Raw genomic sequence first — 24,296 nt, forward strand, 5'->3', positions numbered from 1 at the left:
GCCCCGCCCCGCCCCGCTGCCCCTCGTTGGTAATGACGCACGACGTCCGACGAGACGCAGGAGCGCGCCGCGCGTCGTGGTGACGTCACCAGGCGCGGAAACGTAAGGCCCGAGGGAGTGTGTCATGTCCATTGTAGCAGCCTGTAGTAGGGTGTCCCGATAATATATTACGCCGCCGGGTTTTTTTTTTTTTTTTTTTAATTAAAAATAAAAGGTTTTATTTTAAGAATTCGTAGGTTTTAGGAGAAAGAGCAAAATTTCTGGATCCTTGTTTTAACACAAATCATGTTCGGCGGTTTTTGTACGCTTCTTCAGCCACGGTAATTTTAGGATTTAAGCTCAAAATGAACTTAACATCTCTGTTTCCTTTTTGATGTAAAAGGCACTCTAGATCGAAATAGCGGTCGTCGTTGCTTCACAGTTCTCGTGCAGTAAAGGCGAAGTCCTGTTGTTTGGTCCTCTAAAATACTCCAGAGGTTCACTGCCAGTGTCTCATTATGCTACGTTTAGAGCACTGCCAACTCCGCTGCAATACCTTTTGTGTTGCTTTTTTTTTTTTTTTTGCACTTTTTTAAAATTTATTTTTATTGTAAACAAATGGGATACATCTTGTTTCTCTGTTTGTACATGAAGTAGAGGCATTCCATTTGTGTAATCATACATTTACCTAGAGTAATAGTTTTTGACTCATTCTGTTATTTTTGTTGCTTCTTGACTTCCTGCCACTGGAACAAAAACCTTTCGGTAACAACCATGCCCAAAGAAAAAGCGCTAGTTCTTTAATTTGGAATTCAAGGTGGTTTATAATTTCACCCTAACTTTTTCTTTTTGTGCTTCGCATTTGCTGTGCATCTAAAATATGCCACGTTGTTTCTCTAATCGTCAAAACAAGGTTGTTTTTTATGATCCACACTCCAGGGATGAGGAAACAAACTCAGACATCTGCAGCACAACACAACTGAGTTCACGTAAGTTTTGTTAGTCTCACTTAATCCCAGACACCCACATAAAAAATAGTAATGGTAAAAAGGAAAAATGAATTGTGATGCAGTTTAGTAGTTAAACTGGGGAGAAGCAACTAGATTGCTTGCTTCTCTCCCTGTCCCACAGAAGCAGTTAGAATTTATAGAAATAAAAGCCAGGTTGTATGTAGATTTTTAGCTAGACTGTACTTTGCCAGAGTATACTTCAGCCCTAATTTCCCTGGTGCCAGTCCTCAGCAGGAGGAAGTTGTTATTCTCCTTATAAGGAAGTTCAGAAGATTTGAAACTTTAATTTAAAAAGGGGCTGTTTCAAATCCTAGAGAAAAACAAGTTATAAGGAAATTGTCATTAATTTCAGAGTGAATCTGTTTCAGCTTGTCTTAACTCCAGAACCCATCTGCCTTTTTGAACAGAGAACTCCCTTTTTAACCATGAGAATTTTCTTGGACTAGCTCATTATTGTAGTTAAACCATTGGTATTTATTATTTCAAGAAATACATAATAACTGAATAATTCAGTAATGTTTTTGAGTTGAATTTGTTGTAATCAAAAACAAGTATATATAAAGCATATATGTATTATATATAATATATTTTATATATGTATATTATATATATATATATATATATATAAAATGAGGGGTAGTTGTACATAACACTCAAGATATTTTTTATTTCTTTTTCTGTTGCCAGTTGAGTGGCCTCTTCACAGCCCCTCAGCAGTTAAGGCAGAATTCAGAATCAGAACATCAGACTTTGCCAAATTTAAATATTTACAATTTCCATGTCTAGTAGACCTTCACATAACTCTTACTTGCATTGTTCCCACTGAAATAACCTTGTTTCCATCTCTCCACATTCAAATTTCACACAAATTCCAAGTCACTCCTCAAATGTCTCCTTTTTCATGGAATTTTCTTTGATTAACTGAAGTGTAATAAGCACTTCTTCTTGTGAATTAATCTAGTATTTTAATACTTTTTGTTGTAGAACAAAGTATTATCCTAGGGCTATTTATGTACATATATTTTTCATAGTAGAAATGAGGTTCTTTGACAAGAAAAACAGTTGTTTAATCTCCCATTGTATATCATACAATGCTTTGCTTAAGAGTTGATGAACAAAATGATTGAGAACAAGATCAGTGCATGAGTGTGTCCAGATTTTGCAATGTGTAAGGACACAACAAATGAGAGTATGCTAATGCACATCATCCATATTTATTAACTTTTATGAAAGTATAGACCAGCCTGGAGATTTCAGGCACCCTAGTCAAGTTCTAAAACAGTGAAGAGCAACCTCCTACAAACCTATTTTGGGTACCTATAGCCACACACATACACACACACCACTCACTTGCATACAAACACACAGCCCTGCCCCATTCCTTTGGTTCTGACTGCACTCTTAGTGATACCTGAGATTGCTTCTCTCACTTTCCTAGTCCTTTAAAAAGCCTCCTTCCAGTTCCCCAGGTTTTAACCTGATATAGTTACCTACCATGGAGTTGGGAGAACACCACAAAATATTTGAATATTATGTAGAAGATGTATCTTGCTATGGGCTCAGGCAAAAGTACAGACATTTTTGTGTACACAGGCATGGCTGGGTTCTTGATAACTCCCTGGGTTATAGCTATTCATATTGTTTGACAATGTAGTAATTTAAGAGATAGTGCTGTTTTATAATCTCTACTTCCATCTTTGGAAACTTAGATTAAGCTATTTCTCTTTCTGGGCTGAAGTGTGGAAGTTACCTTTCTGGGCTCAGGCTTTGTGTTTCTTCATCAAATATGGTCAATAATGATGAATATATGACTGCATTGCATGTAGACACATCAGAATACCTTATTTGAAAATAATTTAGGATATGGATGCAAGTCTTATTACTGTTATTAAGAGCCAACTTTGAATTTCACTTTTTCCCCTGCTGACTGATACATTTCTCTGCTTCTCTTTGCAAGGAAACTCCTGGAAAAAGTTTTTCATACTCTTGCCAATTCCTGCCTCTTATTCTTTTTCACACTGCTTCCTCTTAGGTTTTCACTGCCTCCACTCCACTCAGACTATCATTGTCAAGGTAACCAAGAACCTCCACATCTAATGGTCACTTCTCAGTCCTAATTTTGCAGCAACAATTGGTCATTTGCTCCCCCTTGATAAATCTTTCTCCTCCTGGTTTCCAGGATACTAAACTTTCTTGACTTTCCACCTACCTGGTTGGTCCTCCCTTCTTATTCTCTTTTGCTGGCTTCCTCTTCTTCCAATTTCTGCCAGCATTGTAGGCAGCATTGGAGGGCTTTGATACTAGGTTCTCTTCTTCTTTTGTTTTAATATTTTTTAAAATATATATATATTTATATTTATATATATGTATATATAGAAGTGCTGGGGATTGAACCCAGGGCCTTGTGCATGACAGGCAAGCACTCTATGAACTGAGCTATATCCCTAACCCCTACATATATTTTTTAGCTGTAGATAGATATAATACCTTTTGTTTTATTTATATTTTGTTTTATTTATTTTTATGTGGTGCTGAGAATCAAACCCAGTGCCTCATACATGCCAGGCAAGTGCTCTACCATGTGAGCCACAACCCCAACCCCTAGGTTCTCCTCTTCTTAGCTGCACTCACTTTCTTTGTCTTTTCATACACTCTATGGCTTTCAACATCATATATTTACCAATGAATCCCAGATTTCAATCTCTAGTATAGATTGCTTCCCTGAACTCCATCTCCCCTTCTCCCTCCAAAGCCTGCTAACATCTCATTTGGACACTCCATCCTGTCAGCTACTCCAGACAAAAACTTTGAAATGGTACCTGACACCTCCTTTAACTTTTCATGTCTAATCCATCAGGAACTAATTTAAAATATATCCAGAATCTGATGGTATAACTTGCCTGAGCCACCATCACATCTCACATGATTCATTTCAGTAACCTCCTAATTGAACTTTCTACTTCAAACTTGTCTTCCAGTTACAGTATGTCTGGTCTCAACATGGCAGAATGATCCTTGTAAAATGCAAGCCAGATCATGTCCTTCCTCGACATGGCATCCTCCCATGGTTTTCCCACCCCAGTGAGAGTACAACCTAAAGTACTTACTTTTAAGAGTTCATGAGTTCCTATATTCTATTCTATCCTCCAGTGGTCTCCCCATCCCAGTGAGCATAAAAGCAAAAGTACTTACTTTTAACTAGTTTATAAATGCCTACCTTCTATTCCATCTGCCCTTTCATTTACCCTCTGACATCAACTACCACCCATATTTCCATCACTTCCTCTGCTCTTGTCATGCTGGACTTCTTATTACTTGTATTGGCTAAATGCTCCTGCATTTTAGCCTCTCACTGACTGTCTCTCTGCTAGGGAAACTGCTACTAGTCATGTGGATTGTTCTTCTTATCTTTTTCAAATCTTCCAAAGATAAACATACCTGGGTGCTAGTCAAAGTTATGCAAACAGATTTTTATTCCTTAGGGATAGGTCCATTCTGATTTATGCAGAGGTGACTGTCTTTTACAGGAAGAGTGGGGTGGAGACTGAGAGGTGTGGGCTCAAGTAGAGTCAGAGAAGTGAATCATTACAAAGGATTGCTCACTATATATGTGATGAAGCTAGCTGTGTTCACTAGCTGGTAATTATCAAAGTTAGACTCTATCCTTCCACTGAGGCTTGGAGACAAAGTCCTATCCTCTTGATGATTACATTTTGAAGGAATGATTTTCAGATCCTTGAGAAAAATAATCTTTGAAGTTATAGGAGATACAGATTCATATTGGAATCCTTTTTTAAAAAGTAAATGCTCAAAGAAATTAAGGTAAGTGTCTATCATCAGAAAAAAAGAGCCTATTATAAATGTTTGACAGAAACACACAGTAAATTTTTCTGGAAGTGCTTGGCATTCTAAAGCACGCATTTGGAGGTGGCAGATGCAGATGCTGGAGTCATGTAAGGACATGTCTGTATTCTGCCATTTTAGAGTTCAGTTGTTTCTTAGTATACTCATTTGACAGGGTCATTCTATGCAAAGAGTTCTGCAGTTCAAGTCTCTTCTGAATTGGTACTTCTTCAATAAGTTCAACTCTAACCTCACAAACTTCTTTCTCACTTTCACCCCCACTACTTGCTTCCTCTTTACCTTGTTCTATTTTTTTCTATTGCATGTATTACCTTCTATATATTTAAATTTAAATACTTAATATTATATAGTAATACATATGGTACATATTGGAACACTACATATTTAATTTAGATTGCATGTTCATTACATAGTCATTATCCTCTGCTTTATTCCCATTGATTGTAATCTCTACAACAATTAGTATCTTTTGTATCTATTTTGTTCATTGATGTATCCCCAGTTCCTATATCTGGAATGTGAGATTCAGAGAATGAAGAGAAACTCTCAAGTTCTTATTCTGTAAATGGGAAGTCTAAAACTGCCTTTCATAAGAAATGGGGAATCTGGGACTCACAGGTTTGCAGGGTGGGTTGGAGATTAGGCATTCATTTCTGGGTGTATTAATTTGCAAGCCTCTATCAGTTAAGCTGCTGTATTTAGGCTAAGTTTGTTACAGCAAATAACTCCAAAAGTCTTAATGCCTTAAAGCAAGAAGGTCTATTTCTTGTTCACATTTGTGTTCTTTGCAGGTCAACTGTGGCTTTGCAGACTTCATCTCATAACCCAGGCTGAAGGAGCAGCCTCTTTCTGGGAAGTCCAGGTGTCAGGACAGAGTGAAGAAAGAGCACAATAGAGTCACTTGATGATAATTAAGGTTTTGCTATACTTTGGATCCAATTTGAGTGTGTCCACCACAGGTTCATTTTGATGGAGGCTTGTTCTTCAGTGTAGTCATGTTGTGAGGTGGTGAGATCTTTAAAGGTGGGACTGAGTAGAAGGTCCTTGTAAGGCATGACAAATGGAAGAGATTAATGTAATTCTCAAAGGGCTGCTGTTAGTTCCTGAGAGAATGGTTTGTTCTAAAAAGAGAAAGCCTAGTCCCTGAATCTCTTTCACTTTCTGTCTCCCCATGTGATCACATACATGTTCCCATCATTGTGATGCTTTCTGTCGTGAGGCCCTGTCCAGAGCTGAGTAGATGCTAGTGCCATATTCTTGAACCTCCAAAATTATGAGCTAAAAAACTTCTTTTCTTTATAAAATACCATCCTCTTGTATTTTGCTGTGGTAACAGAAAATGGACTAAGACAATTCTCAGAAACAGCTCTTGTTACTTTCACTTACATACTATTACAAGTTGCATGACCATCCCCAACATCAACAGAATAAGGTAAATATAATCCTAGCATTGAAAAAGGAAGCATATTTTGAGCAATAATATAGTCCTTCAGATACCTATTTGACATCTAAGTGGCAATGTCATTAGTGATTGGATGTGTGAGCCTAAAGTTCAAGAGATAAATCCAGGCTGGAGAAACATTTTTAGAATCTTTAGCATATAGTATTTACAGTCATGAAATTAGAAGAGATCATCAATGGAAAAAGTTTAAGTAGAAAAGAGGAAAGTTCCAAGAACTGATTGGGAGCACACAGGCATTTTGAAATCAAAGAAATGAGAAACTGTCAAATGTGAACAAGAAAAAGTGTCTCATGAAATAGGAGGATCAAGAGAAAATGGTACCCTGGAGGCAAAATAAGAAAAGTTTCAAGTAGGATGGAGTGATCAACTATGTCAAAGATTGTTAGTAAGGTGAGGAAAAGGAAGGTTGGGAATGGAGTAAAGATCACTGGAAAGGATGATAAAAAATAGTTTTAGGGTTGGGCTTGGGGAGAAAGCCTGAGTCAGTCAGCTTAAGATAGAAGAGTAGTAAAGAAATTTAAGGGGATGTAATTCAGCAGTGGGATGCTTACCTAGCATCTGTAAGGCCTTGGATTCAATCCTCAGACCCCACAGAAAGGGTGTGGAGAAGGAAGGAAGGAAAGAGAAGAAAAAAAATTTCTGTGCAATTTTACTCTCCCATGCCCTATTCCTCCTCAGTGCATCAACAGTCATGGTCTTGACCAGGCAGCAACCTGGTTCCTAGTTCTCTTCTTTGAACAAGAAATTTAAGGCAGCAAGTATGAGCAGACTAAACAGATTATTCACAGAAAGAGAGAGAGAGAGAGAGAGAGAGAGAGAGAGAGAGAGGAGAGATCCACAAGGATATCAGAGACCATAAGCTGCAATAGTAAGAAGCAGGAGAGGCAGAGATGTTGATGACTGTTGCCAACTCAAATTCTTGTTTAAATTCACTTACTCAGGTGTCTCTATCCCTTGTATCTTGAGGAATATGAAATAACTCATCAGCCTTTCCCCACTGATTTTCTGTTTCCATCTTTATCACATTTTAGATTCTTATACACTTGCTTCAGTTTTCAATCAATTTTCAATCTTTATATTCTGATGCCTTAATTCATCCATTCATACACTCTTAAATTATTTTATTGTTATGTGCTATTTATATCTCATACCAGGGACAGATGCCTTCTTGATGTTCCCTGTACTTATTTCCATTAGAAAGAAAATTCACTGCAGGTGGGACATGGCCTTCTTTATTATAACATTCAGCCCAGCATCTGGTACACAGTAGGCAATAGAAAAACACTAACTGCCTGAATGAATGGGTGGATGGATTTTACACATTTAGGAAATGAAAATTTTCTCAATGGCATCACATAGCTAAATAGCTGCTAGTAATGTTCTTTTAAGTTAAACTTTTCTGTTTGTGGATTCTCTTTTCTCCTGTTGGACAAGAGCTATAATTTAATTATAGCTGTTTCAGATACAAACTAATATCAGTCTTCTGGGATAAAGCCATTCCTGGCAACTGCCATGAACCTAAGAGGATCGGTACCTGACCCAACTGACAACCAAATCTTTTCTCAGAAGCCTCCACAAATCTTATATTAGAAAGAAGCTAATGATTGTGGTACCCTTAGAAGTGAACAGTGGACCTCTCTAGTAAAAGGGATTTATTATTAAAAAAAAAAAAAAGAAAGAAAAAAAGAGAATTATAATATCTGGCCACAATTTCAGGCAAAAAAATTTTTTTTTGATCTCTCCTTTATACCAGGCATACAAATGCATCTCTAAAAGCATTAAATATTTAAATGTAAAAAGATAACACCAAGGAACTGGTTAGAATTTATTTGTTTGTTTGTGTTTTCTTTTTTTTTTTTCTTTTGCACTAGGAATTGAACCCAAGGGCCCTTTACCACTGAGCTACATCCCAGTCCTTTTGAGTTTTTATTTCAAGACAGGGTCTTATTAAATTACTGAGCATCCTGCCAAGTTACTGAGGCTAAGGCTAGAATTTCTGACTTTCCTGCCTCATGTTATGGATTTTTTTAAGAAATGTGGGTGAATATTTATTTTGTTGGAGGTAAAAAGAAAAAACTAAGTGCTAAAAATTGATTCCATAAAATAAATTACTGATTGATATAAAATAACATTTTGTAAAAGTACCTATAAATGCCAAAAACTGCATGACAGATGAAGACAGATGACAATTTGGGTAAAAATATTTGCAGCATGCATAAGAAATAGGTTTGATAATTCTATTATAGGAAGAGTTTTTGCAAAGCAATTAGAATGAGTTGAAAACACCAGTAAAGGAAATAAGCAGCTGATATGAAAGTAACTCATTATAGTCAATAAATACATGGAAAATGCATTCAGCCTTATTACAAATCAAAGATGTCCAACTTAAATAACAATGAAATGACATTTTTCTTCACTATCAAACTGGTAGAAATTCCTTTACATAATAACATTTTTATTGTCAGGGTGCCAATAAGTAAACACTCACATACACAACTGAAATTATGCACTCTACATTCCTGATGATATCATGAAGGAATTTCAGGAGTGAGAATGGGAGATGATAGGTTATGGGAAGTTCAGAGCTTTATGAGCTGGAAATGAGGAGCATCCTGGGACTCTGATGCTTCCTGTATGACTGACACCAACAAGGATAAGGGACATAATGAGAAAATTGAAGCAATTAAAAGAGAACAGACTCCCTCCAAAATGATGACTCATATATTTGGCCTCCCTGACTACTACCCCACATAAACAGTCTGTGCTGACATCAAAGCTAAATCTTCCACTGACATGCTAGGTCCTGTCCCCTCCTGCCCATTCAATAGTACCACTTCAGAAATTCCCTTGATATGTCCATTCCATCAATTTTGTTCTCCTTATTGGATCATTACCATCCACCTGCAAATCTGATATCATTTCTCCCACCTTAAAAAAATGAAAATTCATTTTTGTTTTTGAGTTTACTTTCCCCACCAGCACCTATCTCAAGTATTTGTTGCTTTTGCAGGAAATCTTGAAAGAAGTGTCCCTGCTATCTCTTTCCAGCTTCTTCTGTTTTTGTTGTTGTTAGCAGGAATTGAACCCTGGGATGCATAACCACCAAGCCACATCCACAGCCCTTTTTATTTTTTATTTTGAGACACGGTCTCACTAAGTTGCTTAGGGCCTTGCTAAATTGCTGAGGCTGGCTTCAAACTTGCATTCCTCTTGCGTCAGTGTCCCTAGTCACTAGGATTATAGGCCTATACTATTGCGTCTGGCTTCTCCAACTGCTTTCCTCCTGTTTTCCCCTCAACCCAATCTTCTTTCAGACTTTCATTTTATCTAAACTACTCATAGAGATGGTAAATGACCATGTTGCCAAATTCAGTGGTCAATTCTCAGTCCTTTCCTGACCTATCAGCAGCTTTCCGCATGTTTTAATATTCTCTCTCTCCTTGATGCTTGATGTACCTTCTTCATTTCCAGATCACTGAATTCTCTTGTTTTGTTTTCTTCCTCTTGAGCTTGTTCTCCTTTTCTTTCCTTTTTTTTCCTCTAAACTCTCATGTTGGAGAGCCTGAGGGCTCAGTCCTTGATCTTCTCTGTCAACATTTACTTCCTTGATTTTCTCCAGTCTCAAAACTCCAAATATCTGTATGCCCAGGACTTCTATACCTCAGGTTCTACTCATATCTTTTTCTACATCAAAATCCAACTGCATACTTGATCTTTTCCACTTAGATGTCCAATAGATGGGACTGCTGATTTCCTTACTATAAATCATTCATTCACAAAGATCCAACCTTGGCTGATGGCAACCCGATCACCACAACTCAATCATTGCAGCTCTAGATCCTGTCACTCTTTGTTCCAAGTTTCCATTCCCATCAGCAAAGTGATCATATAACTTGCCTGATGTCATTCCCATCAGTCACTGACAACTGGAACCCAAACCCAAGCAGTCTAACCGAAGTCTTTACTCTTAATCACTGAACTATGATACATGCTTACATTAAACAGGTTACAAGATAGCATGTTTAGTGTGATTCCATGTTTGTTAATTATACATAAGGATTTGTAAGAAAATTCCCTGAAAGGATGAATTAGCACTGTGATCTCTAAACAGATAAATTATGGCCTGTTTTGTACATTTTATATCTTCATCACTGAAAATGCATTACTTTTGTCATAAGGAAAACATCATAATAGATTTTTTTTAAATTCAGAATTCCATTATAAACTCCATTTCCTTTAATAATGCTTTTATTTATAAATAATCTCATTCCATAAACCTTTGAGCTGTTCAACCCTAATGTTGAAGGATATAAAGTATTTTCAAGTGATTCTCTTGGTATTTGGCAGAGGTAGACCACTGAGCTACTACAACCACATATCTGATGCAGTTTTGTGTTTATTTCAATTTTACAGTTAGGATATAGAAAGTGTGTTGGTGGGTTTGTCCTCATCTGATAAAATATCATCTCAACAACAGGATTCCCTTTCCCATACCCCAAATAGAAATTACCTGAACATGAATAGTAAAACCTTCCCTGGCTCTTATTTAGTAAACATATAATTTTATGCATCTCAAGAATATTGATTTTCCAAAAATAAAAGAAAAAAAAAGCATGAATATGTTTCTCCCTGCTTAAGAAATACAATAGAAAAGGAAAATACTCAGGCTATTCTGTTGCCTGGTACTCACCATGCATGTATGTTGGCCTCATCTGTTGGAATAAATGTGAAATATTCAGAAAGGAAGGGAAGCAAGGAGTCTGTATGTGGTGGGTGGGGGGAGATAGCAATTTCCAGTTTCTGATTATTAAATCACCTTGCTTAGAGCTCTCTTTGAACAAATACTGGCAGGTGGTCCAAAGTTCCAACTGGTAGCTATTTGAGCTTTTTAAAGGACATTAAGGAAGTTCTGATCTCTTGTTCATAAGTGAAAACTGAATAAATCAGGTGTAATGGAGAGAACAACAAAAGAAAACATCCCTTCTCCTTATAACAATTTCCCCATCCCTGGTATTTCCCTGATAAATTGTTCTGCTTACTTGTCTCCAGAACATAATGCAGATACTTCTGGTTTTTTTCTCGCAATGCTTTTTAAAAAGCCATGTCCTCAAATAAAGTGTTGAAAGTAATTCCTTAAAAAAATGAGGAACAAGGTTATACTTGACTTAGTGTTCCTGATTAAAAAAAAAAATTCACCATAAAGTTTGATGTGATTAATACCATGAATAATTCTAATTCACCTTTGTCATTTTATAATTTTCTAAGGCATTTTCATACACCTAAATTAATTTGATTCTCATAACTATTTGGAGAAGAGAATAGTGTTACCCCTGTTTTCAGCCAATCAGGATAATTTGCTTGATTGATGTCAGAGGGGTCTTAAAGTCCTTTTTTAGTAGCACTGGAGGCACTTTCCATGTCCCCACGGGCAACAGAACGGCTACTGTGTGAATTAGCCCACTTCCAACATCTTGCAGTTAATGTCAAATTTCTTGTCAATCTCATACCTGTATATACTTCCTCACAATCACAAAGCCAATACAAATTATCTGCACCACTCATCCTGGTTCTCACAGGTTACCCTCAAAGTAAACATGTATCTATATTCATGCCAAATTGTCCTATGCTTCTTTTCCCCTGTTTTCTATTACTGACCTCCTTTGAAACTTTTTCTTAGAAAAGTCAGATTTCCCAACCACCATGTTTTCCAATTTTAATGAGAAGCAGATTTTAACAGGTTAGCCCTATTTATGTTACCTGCTTCCTTTAAAGGGACTTTCCTGCAGCCTCTCCATGTGCAGTATGGCCAGAACTGACCTTTTCAGGGTGGTGATAATGAGTACCTTCACAAGCATAGCTCAAATGAACATGCAAGTCAGATCTCTCATCTGAATGCAGACTCTGGTCTCCAAAGATCAGAGGAAATGTATGCAGAAATCCTGAGTGGTGCACAATTGCCACCAGTACACCTGTGTGGGCTTGCCTATCTAACTATATAAGCTTTATTTCTCTTTTTCTCTAGGACCCAGTCCTGGGACTCATCCATACACCGTCTCCCTTTGCTGGAGTATAAGCTCCAATAAATCCTCGTTTGGATGGAATTGCTTGTCGCTTCATGATTTCTATCTCAAATTGAGCAAAACAACCCAATACTGAGCTGGTAACACTGAGAGCTGAAAAGATTGGTAACATTTCCACTGTTAAAACCACAGTTTCATTTTAAATACTCTCATCTACATCCTTAACTTCCTCATAGAGTCACGCTTTCATCTTCCTGCTCTAACTGAAAGCTGTTTTTCCTCTGAAGACATCATGTCCCTTGAAGTTTGACAAGCAAAAAACTGCTTGTTTTCCCCACCTCCCAACTTGCTGGGAGAGTTGGAAGCAGGGTTGGCATTCTCCTAGCTTTTATCAGCCAGTTCCAGGAGATTCCATTCCTACCTGTATAACCCCCAACACTCTGCCCTCTTTTGAGTCTCATGCTTCAAGGTGAAGTACAATCACCACATCCACCAGTTTCTAAATCTCTCCTACAGATCCATATAGAGCTTCAGTCCCCGGCTCATGAATGCTGCTCATCCTCTTCCCTGCCATTAGTTGAGATAACTTCTGCACCCATGACACAGCTTCTCAAACACCTGGGGCCCAATGTCCTTTGCCTCCAATTCTGTCTGACACAACTCCCATAGCAAGAACCTGATATAATATTCACCTAAATTCTTTGAAAACCTGAACGTCAATGATTCCTCACACCCTTGCCAGCAACTCTCAGCAAGTTCAGTTCTTGATCTTTTGCTCAACCCTCTCAGCTCCCTTCCTGTCTTCACTTCTTTCCCTACCCAGCATACCCCTAAGGCACAGCCATCCCTAAATTGTTTCTGGGTACCCATCACACCCTCTCAAGTGTTGCAATGCTTCCAAGTGACTTGTTATTTCCTGTGGTTATGCTGATGGGTTAACAGCATGGGCTGGAGAGGCAGACTTCCTCAACTCAAAGTCCATTTTTAACACTTAACAGTGATCCCATCTTTGAACAAGTAATTTAATTTTTTTAGGGCTTCCATTTCCTCATTTGGAAAATAATAATAGTAGTACCTATCCCATGATCATCACAAGTTATCATAATGATTGAAATAATATATGTAAATTTCTTAAACTAGTACCTAGCACATAAGTGCAATTAAAGTGCTTGATTGCTGCTTTATTAAAAAAATCACATAACTTAATTAATTGTACAAATACATGCCCAAATCTGCAAAGCAGAACACACTGACAAAATTTCCCTTTTTCATTCCTCTCCCTAAATATTATCAATTTGAGACTAGAGAAAATAATCTTATAGGACCTGAGACTCCATGATATCATCATATTAACTATTTGTCCTCTTTATCAGAATAGAATAAAATTAACATATTCATATCTTTTATCCTTAAGGCAGGAATAGCAAGGATGTCATGTGATCCATTCCAAGAAGACAGCCTTCAAAAACATGCAGTAAACACGAAGAGCCATCTCACCAAAGAGAAATCAAGGATGACTAAGAAACATATTAAAAAATGCTCATCTTCATTAATAATCAGGAATGCAAATTAAAACCAGAGTGAGAGAAAAATGACACACCCTTGAGATTGATAAAAACTAAATCTAACAGTATCAAAAATTGGATTTATACTCTGATGGGCGTGCAAATGGTACAATCACTTTGCAAAACATTGTGGTGATCTTTTATAAAATAACAAATACTCCACATACTCCAAAAAAATAAAATTGCAAGTACCTTTGTCTACAGAGAGGAGAATGGCTAAACAGATACAGCAGTATGTGACACAGAGGAATATGAAACATACGCACATAAGCGAAATGTATCTTCAATAACAACATGAATTAATCTTAGAAATGGTATGGGAAGGAAGGGAAAATGTATGCACTACAGTTATGGGTCTCTTAATACTAGATACACTTTCTGAGACAGGAAATGTGGTTTGTAAGAACATCATAGCATGCATTTACACAAACTAAGGTGACCGCTACAACACTAGGTGATATAATCTTATAGGATGTTTGTCATATATATGGTCCATTGTTAACTGAAATGTTATGTGGTACATGACTTTATATATACTAACCTATTTAATTTTCATAACATCTACTTGAGGTAAGTTTTATTGCTTTTATTTTATAGATAAAGAAATGGAGGTAGAGAGTTTAAGAAACTTGTGCTAATAAGTGGCGGTATCAGAACCAAGCTAATGATTGTTCTGTGCTTACACAGTACCAGATGCTACACTATCTTGCCTACATTACCTGTTTCATGAAAAAAAAATTCTCTATAAAATATACTTCTTGATTTTTTTCCTAATAAATCTTCTGTCCTACATCACCACAATGTGTTATGCCTAGAGAATCCACTTAATCACATATTTTGCACTCTTCTCTCTGAATCCCATCACCAAAGTGCAAAAGCAGTTGTTAGTTTGATCTTTGTTCTAGCAGTCTTCTAAACCATTTTCCAAGTATCACTTTTAGAAACTTAGAATGCGATTCATTGCCAATGCCCTAAAACCCTGAGGCCCTAGAATCATTTCTCAGTCTACATTTTCCAGAATGCTAAAAACTAAGAAACCTGAAAATGAAGGAATTCTTCTCCATGGGCAGTTATTCCCCAGAAATGCCTTTCCCAGACTTCTTTACCTACATCCCCTAAAACTCAAAGAGAAGAATTCCAGAAACTAGAAAGAAGATAATTCCTTCTTGAATCAGTCCAAATCAAGACTGATGCTTATAAACCTGTTTTAGCATTGTGTCGGGACCAGCAGAAGAGAACTGGGGAGAGCAGACCTGTGTTTTGCCCCAGCTCTCCCCCTTAGCTGTGGAACATTGGACAGATCCTTTAATTTCTCTGGGACTTGTTTCCTTCAGTGATGCACATCAGTTCAGTTCAACATGATAAGCATTTATCAAATGCCTCCTGGGGACCATACGACCAGTCAGACCTTGGGGATAGGATGATGAGTAAGACATGGATAATCACAGGGGAGCTCCTGGCCACTCTGGAGCCTGCTTTCTAGAGTGGAGGACTGCAGATTGTGATGCCTGAGGTAGCAGTGAAGCAGAGTGTGGGCACCAGGTGGAGGAGATATTGTAAAGACTGGATAATGCTAGCACACAATTGTGGTTAAGCGGGCAGCTCTGGGGTGAGTCATAACTAGTATCTGTGTTTTCAGGCAAGTTTCCTAACTCCTGAAGAATCAGTTTCTTCTATGAAACAGAGATCAAAATTTTCCCATTTTCCTTCTGCAGCTCTAATAGGATAATGCATCAAAAAGGGAAGAGGCATAGTTAATGCTAAATAAATGTTGCCTGTCCTTCTCCTGCTCCTCTTCATCTTTGTTCCTCAGCAAGGCATTGCAATGGGGTCCCAAGACCAGGCCCATCAGCCTTGCCTAGCTCTAGCTTGTTCATGGGAGGATGTTACTTAGGGTCAATATTCAGTTCTTGCCCTAAGACCTTTCTTGATTATGTTGATATATCTTAAATGTATGACTAGAGTCACATGCAAAGTGAAACTTCTTTTGAGGAGGCTATTTCTAAATATTCTGAAGTATGAGTGGTATGTAATTCAGAGTAATATAAGCAAGCAAATACACTATTTAGATAAAGTTGAAGATGCTGCTAATACATTAATTTGGGAGTGTTTAAGTGAATGATAAAAATAATGCTCAATAAATTTAACTTGATCTAAACAATTATGACCCAGAAGTTATAAAGGAAGTGGTTGATAAGTCCGACTATGAAGAAATGGTCATGATATTTTTTTAAAAACCTCCATATGTGTGAAGAAAGCAGGTATTTTAAAAGTATAAATTGAGAAAAATCTTTGAAATATAAATGACAAAGAGTTAACGGTGAATATAAGAAGAGCAGTTATGAATCAGTAAGATGATGAACAGCTCAATAGAAAACTGGATAAAGGACAGTCAATTCAGAAAAAACGGCATATTGATATGCAATACATATGGGAAGAGGTTCAACTAAATTCATGACTAAAGAATGAAAATTAAAATAAGATACATTTGAGCAAAGAATAAAGAGATTGACATAATCAGTATTTTGAGGGTATGAATTAACTGGTCACACATGCTCATACACCGCTGGTGAAAACCAGTACAACTTTTGAGGAGGAACAACGACAGTATCCTTTAAAATAAGAAGTGCAGACATTCTTTGACTCAGTGATGAAAATTATCCTACACATATATAGTATGTTAATGCACAAAGTTCTAGATACAAGAATGTTCACTAAGAAATATTATAATAGCCAATAACAACAAAAAAGCCCACTAATGGACATTTAAACCATGATAGAATCATGCAAAGAACGATGTCTACATATTCTGATAAAAAAATTCACAGTATTTTATTAAATTAAAAAAGCAAACTGAAGAACAGTGTGTGTAGTATGCTTCTATTTTTATGAAGAACATATATATCAGCTTATTTATGCACAAAAATTCTCTAGAAGGGAACATAAAGAACTTCTGTGATTATTACCTCGGAGAACATAGGGAGGAAATATTTCCCTTTTACTGAATATCTCTTCTATGTTATTTGAAAACATTACCATGGACATGTATTACTTTTATAAGAAAGAAGATGAGACAAAGTCTTAAAATATCTAAAGAGCAAATGAGAGCAATTGCAATATGTCTGAAAATAGTTTTCAACATTAAATAAGTTGCTATCTTAGAAGATGAAGTCTCCTTTGCAATTCTCATATCATTAGGTGATTCCTCCAGTAGGAGGAGGAATTGAGTGATTTAAAATTTAAAACCTAGTAGTGGATACATTGTACTATTTTTAAGTGCTTTAATCATCATACAATCATGGAGAGGTTATTATTATTATTATCATCATATTACAGATAAGGCAAATGAAGTATATGGAGGTAAGGTAATCAAGCTAGTAAGCTAGCTACTGACTAGTAAGTTCTAGAGCATAGCTAGTAAGATCTAGAGTTGATATTCAAACCCAGGACATCTGGCTCTAGAGAATTCATACCTTAACCACTATGCTTTGCTGCCTCTTGAAGTTTTTAGAAATTTTTAGCTCTACCTGAGTGATCTAACTATAGGATCTGCTAAAGGAGACCCATGTCATATATCCCTAATTCCCTGGCATACTTCCAGGTCAAACCTATCTACTTTTCTGATCCTTTATAGAATTGAATAGAGAAACAAGATGCTATCAGGAACAATCCTGGGCCTTGTTAGATTCGGAATAATAATGGGACTATAGGTGTGCGCCACTGTGCCTGACTGAAATATTGTAATTTTTAATTGTAATTTTTAATTGTAATTTTCAAAGATGAAAGGGCTGACCTCATCAGACACTGAGATTCATCAGACACTGGAGAATTAGGTTAAGCCAAGGACTACTACAGAGATTGAAGGCTGAACTGATTGGGTGAATTCCAAGGTCTATAAAATGAACCAGGCACGGTAGTTCACACCTGTAATCCCAGCAACTCAGGAGGCTGAGGCAGGAGGATCTCAAGTTCAAAGCCAGTCTCAGCAATTTAGTGAGGTACTAAGCAACTTAGTGAGACTGTCTCTCAAAATAAAATTAAAAAGGGAGACTGGGGATGTGTCTTACTGGTTAAGCACCCCTGGGATCAATCCTTAGTACAAAAAGGAAAAAAAAAAAAAAAAAAAAGAGAGAAAGAAAAAAATTTTCAAGGTGATTTTGTTGTTGTTGTTGCTATTGTTTGCTGCAAAGGCACAAGAAGACCTGCCTTTTCATCTGTAGTTTGGATCTAGAATGACCCCCGCAAAGGCCTGTATATTAAAGGCTTAGATCTCAGTTTGATGCGAGAGGTGGTAGGAATGTTAAGGGCTGGGGTCTAGTAGAAAGTTTTAGATCATTAGAGGTGGGCCCTGGGTGAAACTATGGACTCTTCCTCTTTCTCTTTTGTTCTTGACCTTGAGGTGAAAAGGATGTGCTACATGTTGCCTGCTATGGTATACTGCCTCACTATAGTCCTACAAGCAATAGGGTCACTTAATTGTGAACAGAAACCTCCAAAACTGGGCTGGGGAGATAGCTCAGTTGGTAGAGTGCTTGCTCTGCAAGCACAAGGCCCTGGGTTCGGTCCCCAGCACCACAGAGAAAGAAAAAAAAAAAAAAAGAAACCTCCAAAACTTTGAGCCAAAATAAACTTCTTCTAAGTTGGTTATCTCAGGTATTTGTTAGGATAAAGGAAAGCTAATTTATCATCAAAGTTTTTTGACAGTGAATATGTATCCCAAAGGTGTTTCTTGTTTTCCTCAGGGTTAGGTCAAACTAGAGCAGGGTTGCCATTTGTAACCCTATAAGTGAAGGGCTTAATCAAATATGGGCCCTGGTTAATGGGTAAATAAGACATGACTGAGGTTATCTAATGGTCTCTCTTCTATGGTTCTTCATTGCCCTTCATTCTAATAGGTCGATATCAAAACCTTTCTGCATGTATGGATAGGTTCTCTAAGTGTACATGTGGCCAGTGGGCATCCCTGCTGGCACAGTTGGTAAGAATGATTGGTCACTGAATGGCCCTGTGAGAGGCATTCTCAGTGGTTCCATCATTCCGGATTGGAGATCAACTGCACAATACTATGGAAGCACTGTCTTTCTTTCTTGTGCTCCATCATGCATTGCCTTGAGCAGTGGAATATCCCATGTAGGAACAGAATGTGTGATGGGCCACACCAGGAAGACTTTACATGAGATAAGGCCTGGGCACTGGAAGATTTTTCACTATCTTTGGTTAGAGATGGGGACCCATAGCCCTATGGAGACTCAATCTTGCAGTATAGAAAGACTCCCAGGTACTCAGCTCCCTGATTTCTTTATAAATGGAGCCCTTAAACAGTGAGAGACACATTAATACCATAGGTGGGACCAAGTCACATGAAGATCCATAAAGGAACTAAATCAAAGTGTTTGGAACTAAAGTTCTCTTTTGATGAGGGACTTGTCTGATGAAATAAGAACTGGCATTAACATCTTGATCTACAGCTGTGCTGAGGATGTGGCTCAGTAGTAGAGTACTTGCCTAACATGCATTAAGCCTTGAGTTTGATCAACAGTACTGTCAAAAAAAAAAATTGGGCTGTGTTGTTCACATATTACTCCTAGTCACAGGCAGCTATTTAAATTTAAATATAGTAGAATAAAAAAAAATAGAAAACTCAGTCCTTCAGCCACACAAGGCACATTTCAAGTTTTCAACATAAGTATGGAAGCTAGTGATTATAATAAAGGACAGTGAAATTTGTGTTATATTTCTTTTATTGGAGAATGTTCTATTGGGTAGTACTTATCTAAAAGAGAAGCCAAAGTCCTAAAGGCATTCTATCAAGAAACCCCATTTTGATGTATTGATGGACCAGACCAGGGAGTTTGAAATAGAAGATAAGAGAATGAGTTTGGAGTGACTTGTAAACCCTAATTTTCTTAGCAAACACACCTTCTGTTAGTGGGTTACTTTGGATAAAGTGTGTAGTCAAGGAGATGAGAGCAGAGATGTGAGGCGCTGAGGTTAAGGTGTCCCCTGAATGAGGCAGAACTTGTCCTGATTGTGTAGACAGAAGTGGTCAGAGACACTTCTCACACTTTCAGAGAGGCGAGTGTGGTTGCCCTTACTTTAAAGTTTCTGGAACTTTCCTTGACTTCTGACTTCTTTACCTTTCTGTCTGATTAAGTCAGTAAAAAATAGATTGGCCATCGTAAGAACATCTATGTTAGTACTCTTCTGTTTTAAGAGCTTCTAATGCCTTCCTCACAAGGAGAGTAGTTCTTTTATTAGTCTTTCTTCATTCGTCTCTAAAACTTTAAAAGGAACCAAGGAAAGGGAACTCAAATCAAGGGCCGTAGTTGTACAAGTTTAGGTGTCCCTGGTGGTGTGTAGCATTGGGATGCACCTAAATCATTTCCAATAAATTCTAAAGAAACCTTTGGTAACCTCCACCCACCCCAGTTCTTTGATATAGATTTAAGAACAAGATTGCATGGGGTCTTCATCTTTAGGGGGTAGATGGCAGAAAATTTATCAGAGGGTATGGTGATTCTCCTAGAAATTAGGAAGTAGGCTGAGACAGATGTAAAAAGAAGGTCATTATTCACAAAATAGCTGGAAGGATTAATAACAGACAAGAAATTTTGTAGAGGAAGCCCAGAGTTGTCTTTAGTAACTATAATAAGAGCAGTTTCCATATACTGCTGGGGAACGAGGAGGGTGGCTACAGGAAATTAAGAGGGAGTTTTCAGGGCAGCACTGAAAACATAAGCACTGAACCTTATTTAGTCTTAGATATTTCATGACCTCTCACAATGTGAAAAACTTAGCATAGTCCTGCTTCATCATGTTGTGCTACAATGTGTCACACTTTGCAGATACTGCACTTTTTACAAATTGAAGGTTTGCAGCAACCCTCCATCAAGTAAGTCTGTCAGTGCCATTTTTCCAACAGCTCAGATAATCATTGGTGGTTTTAGCAATAAAGGATTTTTAATTAAATAACTACATTGTTTTAAACATACTGCTACTGCACACTTAAAAGTCTACACAAAACTGCAAACATAAATCTTACATACACTAGGAAATCAAACTTGCTTTACTACCATGGTCTGGAAGTGTATGTGCAAAATTTTGAAGGTATGCCTTTATCCAGTAAATACTTGATGAATGAAACTTCAGGAAAGAAAATCACACTGAATGCATAAATTCCTTTATTGAAAATATTGGAAGAGCACTGCATTACATATAGTCAATATCAATAAATGAAGGGCCACACATTTCTGATTGGACAATACTGTTTTAAATAGAGAACACAGCATTTGGATATGCTCTCACAAGTATAGTATCATGGACTAAACTAGGTAAGAGTGAGCTATATGCAAAATGAGCATTTTTTTTTATTAATAGCATATGGTTGCAAATGGCATACATGGTAAACACGATCATCATGAGACATTCCTGATATCTCACACCAACTCAGTTTTTAATAAGCAGATTAAGATCAAACTGCCAATATGTTAATCAAGAGTTCTCAGTACAAGAACCTGGATAAAAATTATGCCTGGGCTATGAATTTGAAGTTTTATAGTATTCATTTAAACTTGCATGGAATGGGAACATAGCACAATTGTCGATCTGATAGGAGGCCACCGGACAATTTGTTTGTTCTCTTATTTATAAATAGCTTAAAATAGGAGACTGAAATAAGAGAAATATTCTAAGAACTGCTTTATTTTTAAATGCAGATCTATAAATACTGCTTGTTATAAATTTTTCCTTTCAAAGATCATTGGGAAAATAATTTGTGACAGACCTCTTCTCAGCTTTGGCTATTATTTAATTTTTTTCAATTAGTAATCTTTGGTTTTCATTAAAGTCTGGCAATTAATAATATTGGCTAAGTTTTTATAAGGCTTTATTATTTTTAATAAAAGATGTTTTATGATGTGAAAATGAGTTCACATTAAAAATAGGTTTTCCTTTTTATTCCAGTTTTGGTATGAATATATTTTTTTCTCAAATAAGAGTCTAGAAACCAAGATAATTGGTCCAATCTGACATTTTTCATTTGATTTTTCAAAAGCAGAAATTAAAACACTTCCTTTTAAAACAGAGGTCTAATCATTAATGTAAACGTTTGGGAAGAAATTGTGCAAAAGAACACTATGAAAATAAAGTTTTTGTTATTAACATGTGATATTACAAGAAACCTATTTTTTTTTTCCCAGAAGCAGTGTTTGTTTTAAGTCTGGGTTCATAAAGGTCTCCATTTCTATAAATGTCAAGAGATGGTATATTCTGCTTTACACAAATAGGTTTGGGTAAGTAATTAAAAATGTACCTTTATAATCATCAAATAAAAAGCTGGCCTATAAATAATCAAATCAATGAACACTGGTAATGAACTTTTAAAAATTCAGAAATATATATATACTGCTTAAGACCTATCACCCTAAACAATCAGGGCAAAAAAAAAAAAAAATCAATATAAAACTATATAAATCAAACAAACTTGTTCCCAAAACATAGCACAAAAGTATATATTTCTTTATTTCAAGATTTGACATATTAAAAGAAAAAAAAACCTGCCAACATATTTTAGACAATACGCTAGAAATAATAAATAAAACTGGTTTAAAAAATCATATATTCCCTTTAAGTGCTGTGTCCTTTCAATTTTTCTAAACAAGACTAACCTTTTCCATGGCAAACAATAGCTGTACATTTTGTAATGAAAATTTATGCTGATAAATACACAAGGCATGTATATATTTCCACAGTATCTTTTTCACAGTTACCAAAAATAAAAATTGCATTCAACTCATATATCTATAAACACTCCAATTCCTCACTGTATGGATTTGAAAGAAGTGGAAGAACAAAGTCTTTCAACAATCTGGACTTCAAATTTCTTTCTTCAGTGTCTGCCCTCCACATGTACCTTTGGGATCTTTTTGCAACGTGACCATGCTTTGAGATGATGGCAGAAAGAAAGCATTGTGGGGGGAGGCAGCCTGGGCTGGGCTTTGTTTTCCAGCCAGCTTTAGGAGGGCTGATCCAACCCAGTCTTTTTAATGTCATATTTTAAGGCAGTCCAAATTTCACTCAAATGTCCATACCTCTAGGTCCTGCACAATGAAGTCTTCCTTTTTGGAAAGAATGTCATTATTGAAGGTGCTGCATGAATTGCTTCGTCCATGGTATAAATCAGCATCTAGCCATAAACCAAATCTTCCCCTGAAAACAAGTTAAAGGAAAAACGGGGAATACACTTAGATCTTACACGGCATATTTTCTGTTCTCCCTTGTCCCTTCTTCTTTCCTTTATGCCACAGACAGATAAAACTCTAAACTGCTTGCAAAATAAGGTCCTCATTCCTTCATTTCATTTAAATGACCTGTCTTTCTGAAAAGACAAGTGGTAGTCATTTCTCAATTAGGTACATGAAAAAATGATTTTTATCTTTGATTCTTATTGCCATGTGTTAGTCCACTATCCTAATTAATTAAAACTCATGAAATAACCAAAATGAGCTGACACTGAGGTTTTAGTTACCTGGGTCAAAACAGACCCTCACAGGTCAAGTGGTAATACAATGACAAAAAAAATCTTACCCTCCACCACCAAGTTCTAAAGAACTTATGTCTCCATTGATAAAATATGAGTTTTCTCCACTCCATTTAAAGACCTTGGGGGTAGAGAGACAAAACAGAGAACAGACAATTTAATGGGGAGAAACAGCAAAGACAGAATCTTAAATAGTACTATTATATGGAAGGGAGTCATCCACCTCCCCTTGACAGAGAAGGTTCCTGACTCCCAGACCTGGCCATACAGAAGGAGATCTCCAAGGGGTTATAATCTAGGACGGACCTTTCAGTTACATGCTGGTCTGACCTGCATCCCCTCCCTCGTTCCCAGACTCCCAAGGCCAGGGACCTAAGCAGTTTGTGTGCTACAGTCATGAAGTGCTGACCCAGATAAGGTGGAAGTAAGTCCAGATAAGGTCATAGGACAGTTGTTGCCACCCCCATTGTCACTTCAAGGAATCAAACATTTTCCCCTGTTAGGTACCTTGAAATTAGGGCTAAATGTGTAGAGAAAAGTTTCGCCTGTGCCATAATAGTGGTCACTAAACTTGAAGGGATGAGTTGCATATGCTCCAAAAATCTGTCAAAAGAAAACAAATGTGTATTTCAAACCTAAGCCTCCCACAGAAAGGCTTTCTGGAATATTTTTGACATATTCTTGTTCTGAGATGTCATTATACCTCTTCCAGCAAAGATTTTACTAAATTGGAACTCTGGAGTAAAAAAGACACCTAGACAAAAGAATCAACCAAATGTTTCCAGCTCTGATTGGAACCCAAGTGGCCAGGCTTCCTGGTATGTGGAAGATCCATCAGAGAAGTCAGAGAACTTGTTT

The 24,296-nt window shown here is 37.0% G+C and overlaps 1 protein-coding gene and 1 long non-coding RNA gene across 7 annotated transcripts in view; one reads left to right on the forward strand and one right to left on the reverse strand.

Moving 5' to 3' along the window:
- Positions 1–109: 109 nt before the first annotated feature.
- LOC124989057 (uncharacterized) lies at positions 110–12,477 on the forward strand. The gene is made up of 3 exons (XR_007109550.1): positions 110–320; positions 893–968; positions 12,338–12,477. It is a non-coding gene; the product is annotated as an uncharacterized LOC124989057 (long non-coding RNA).
- A 9,104-nt stretch (positions 12,478–21,581) lies between these two features.
- Ncoa7 (nuclear receptor coactivator 7) overlaps positions 21,582–24,296 on the reverse strand; it is a 146,054-nt gene continuing 143,339 nt past the window's right edge. For all 6 annotated transcript variants that reach the window (XM_047558040.1, XM_047558041.1, XM_047558039.1 and 3 more), the window contains 3 exons: positions 23,946–24,041; positions 23,486–23,559; positions 21,582–23,107 (listed from right to left, as the gene is read on the reverse strand). In XM_047558040.1, the coding sequence (XP_047413996.1) occupies positions 22,972–23,107; positions 23,486–23,559; positions 23,946–24,041 (306 nt within the window). In that variant the 3' untranslated portion in view covers positions 21,582–22,971. The remainder of the gene's footprint in view (positions 23,108–23,485; positions 23,560–23,945; positions 24,042–24,296) is intronic.

Source organism: Sciurus carolinensis, chromosome 7, assembly GCF_902686445.1.
Source record: "Sciurus carolinensis chromosome 7, mSciCar1.2, whole genome shotgun sequence".
Classification (NCBI taxonomy): domain Eukaryota; kingdom Metazoa; phylum Chordata; class Mammalia; order Rodentia; family Sciuridae; genus Sciurus; species Sciurus carolinensis.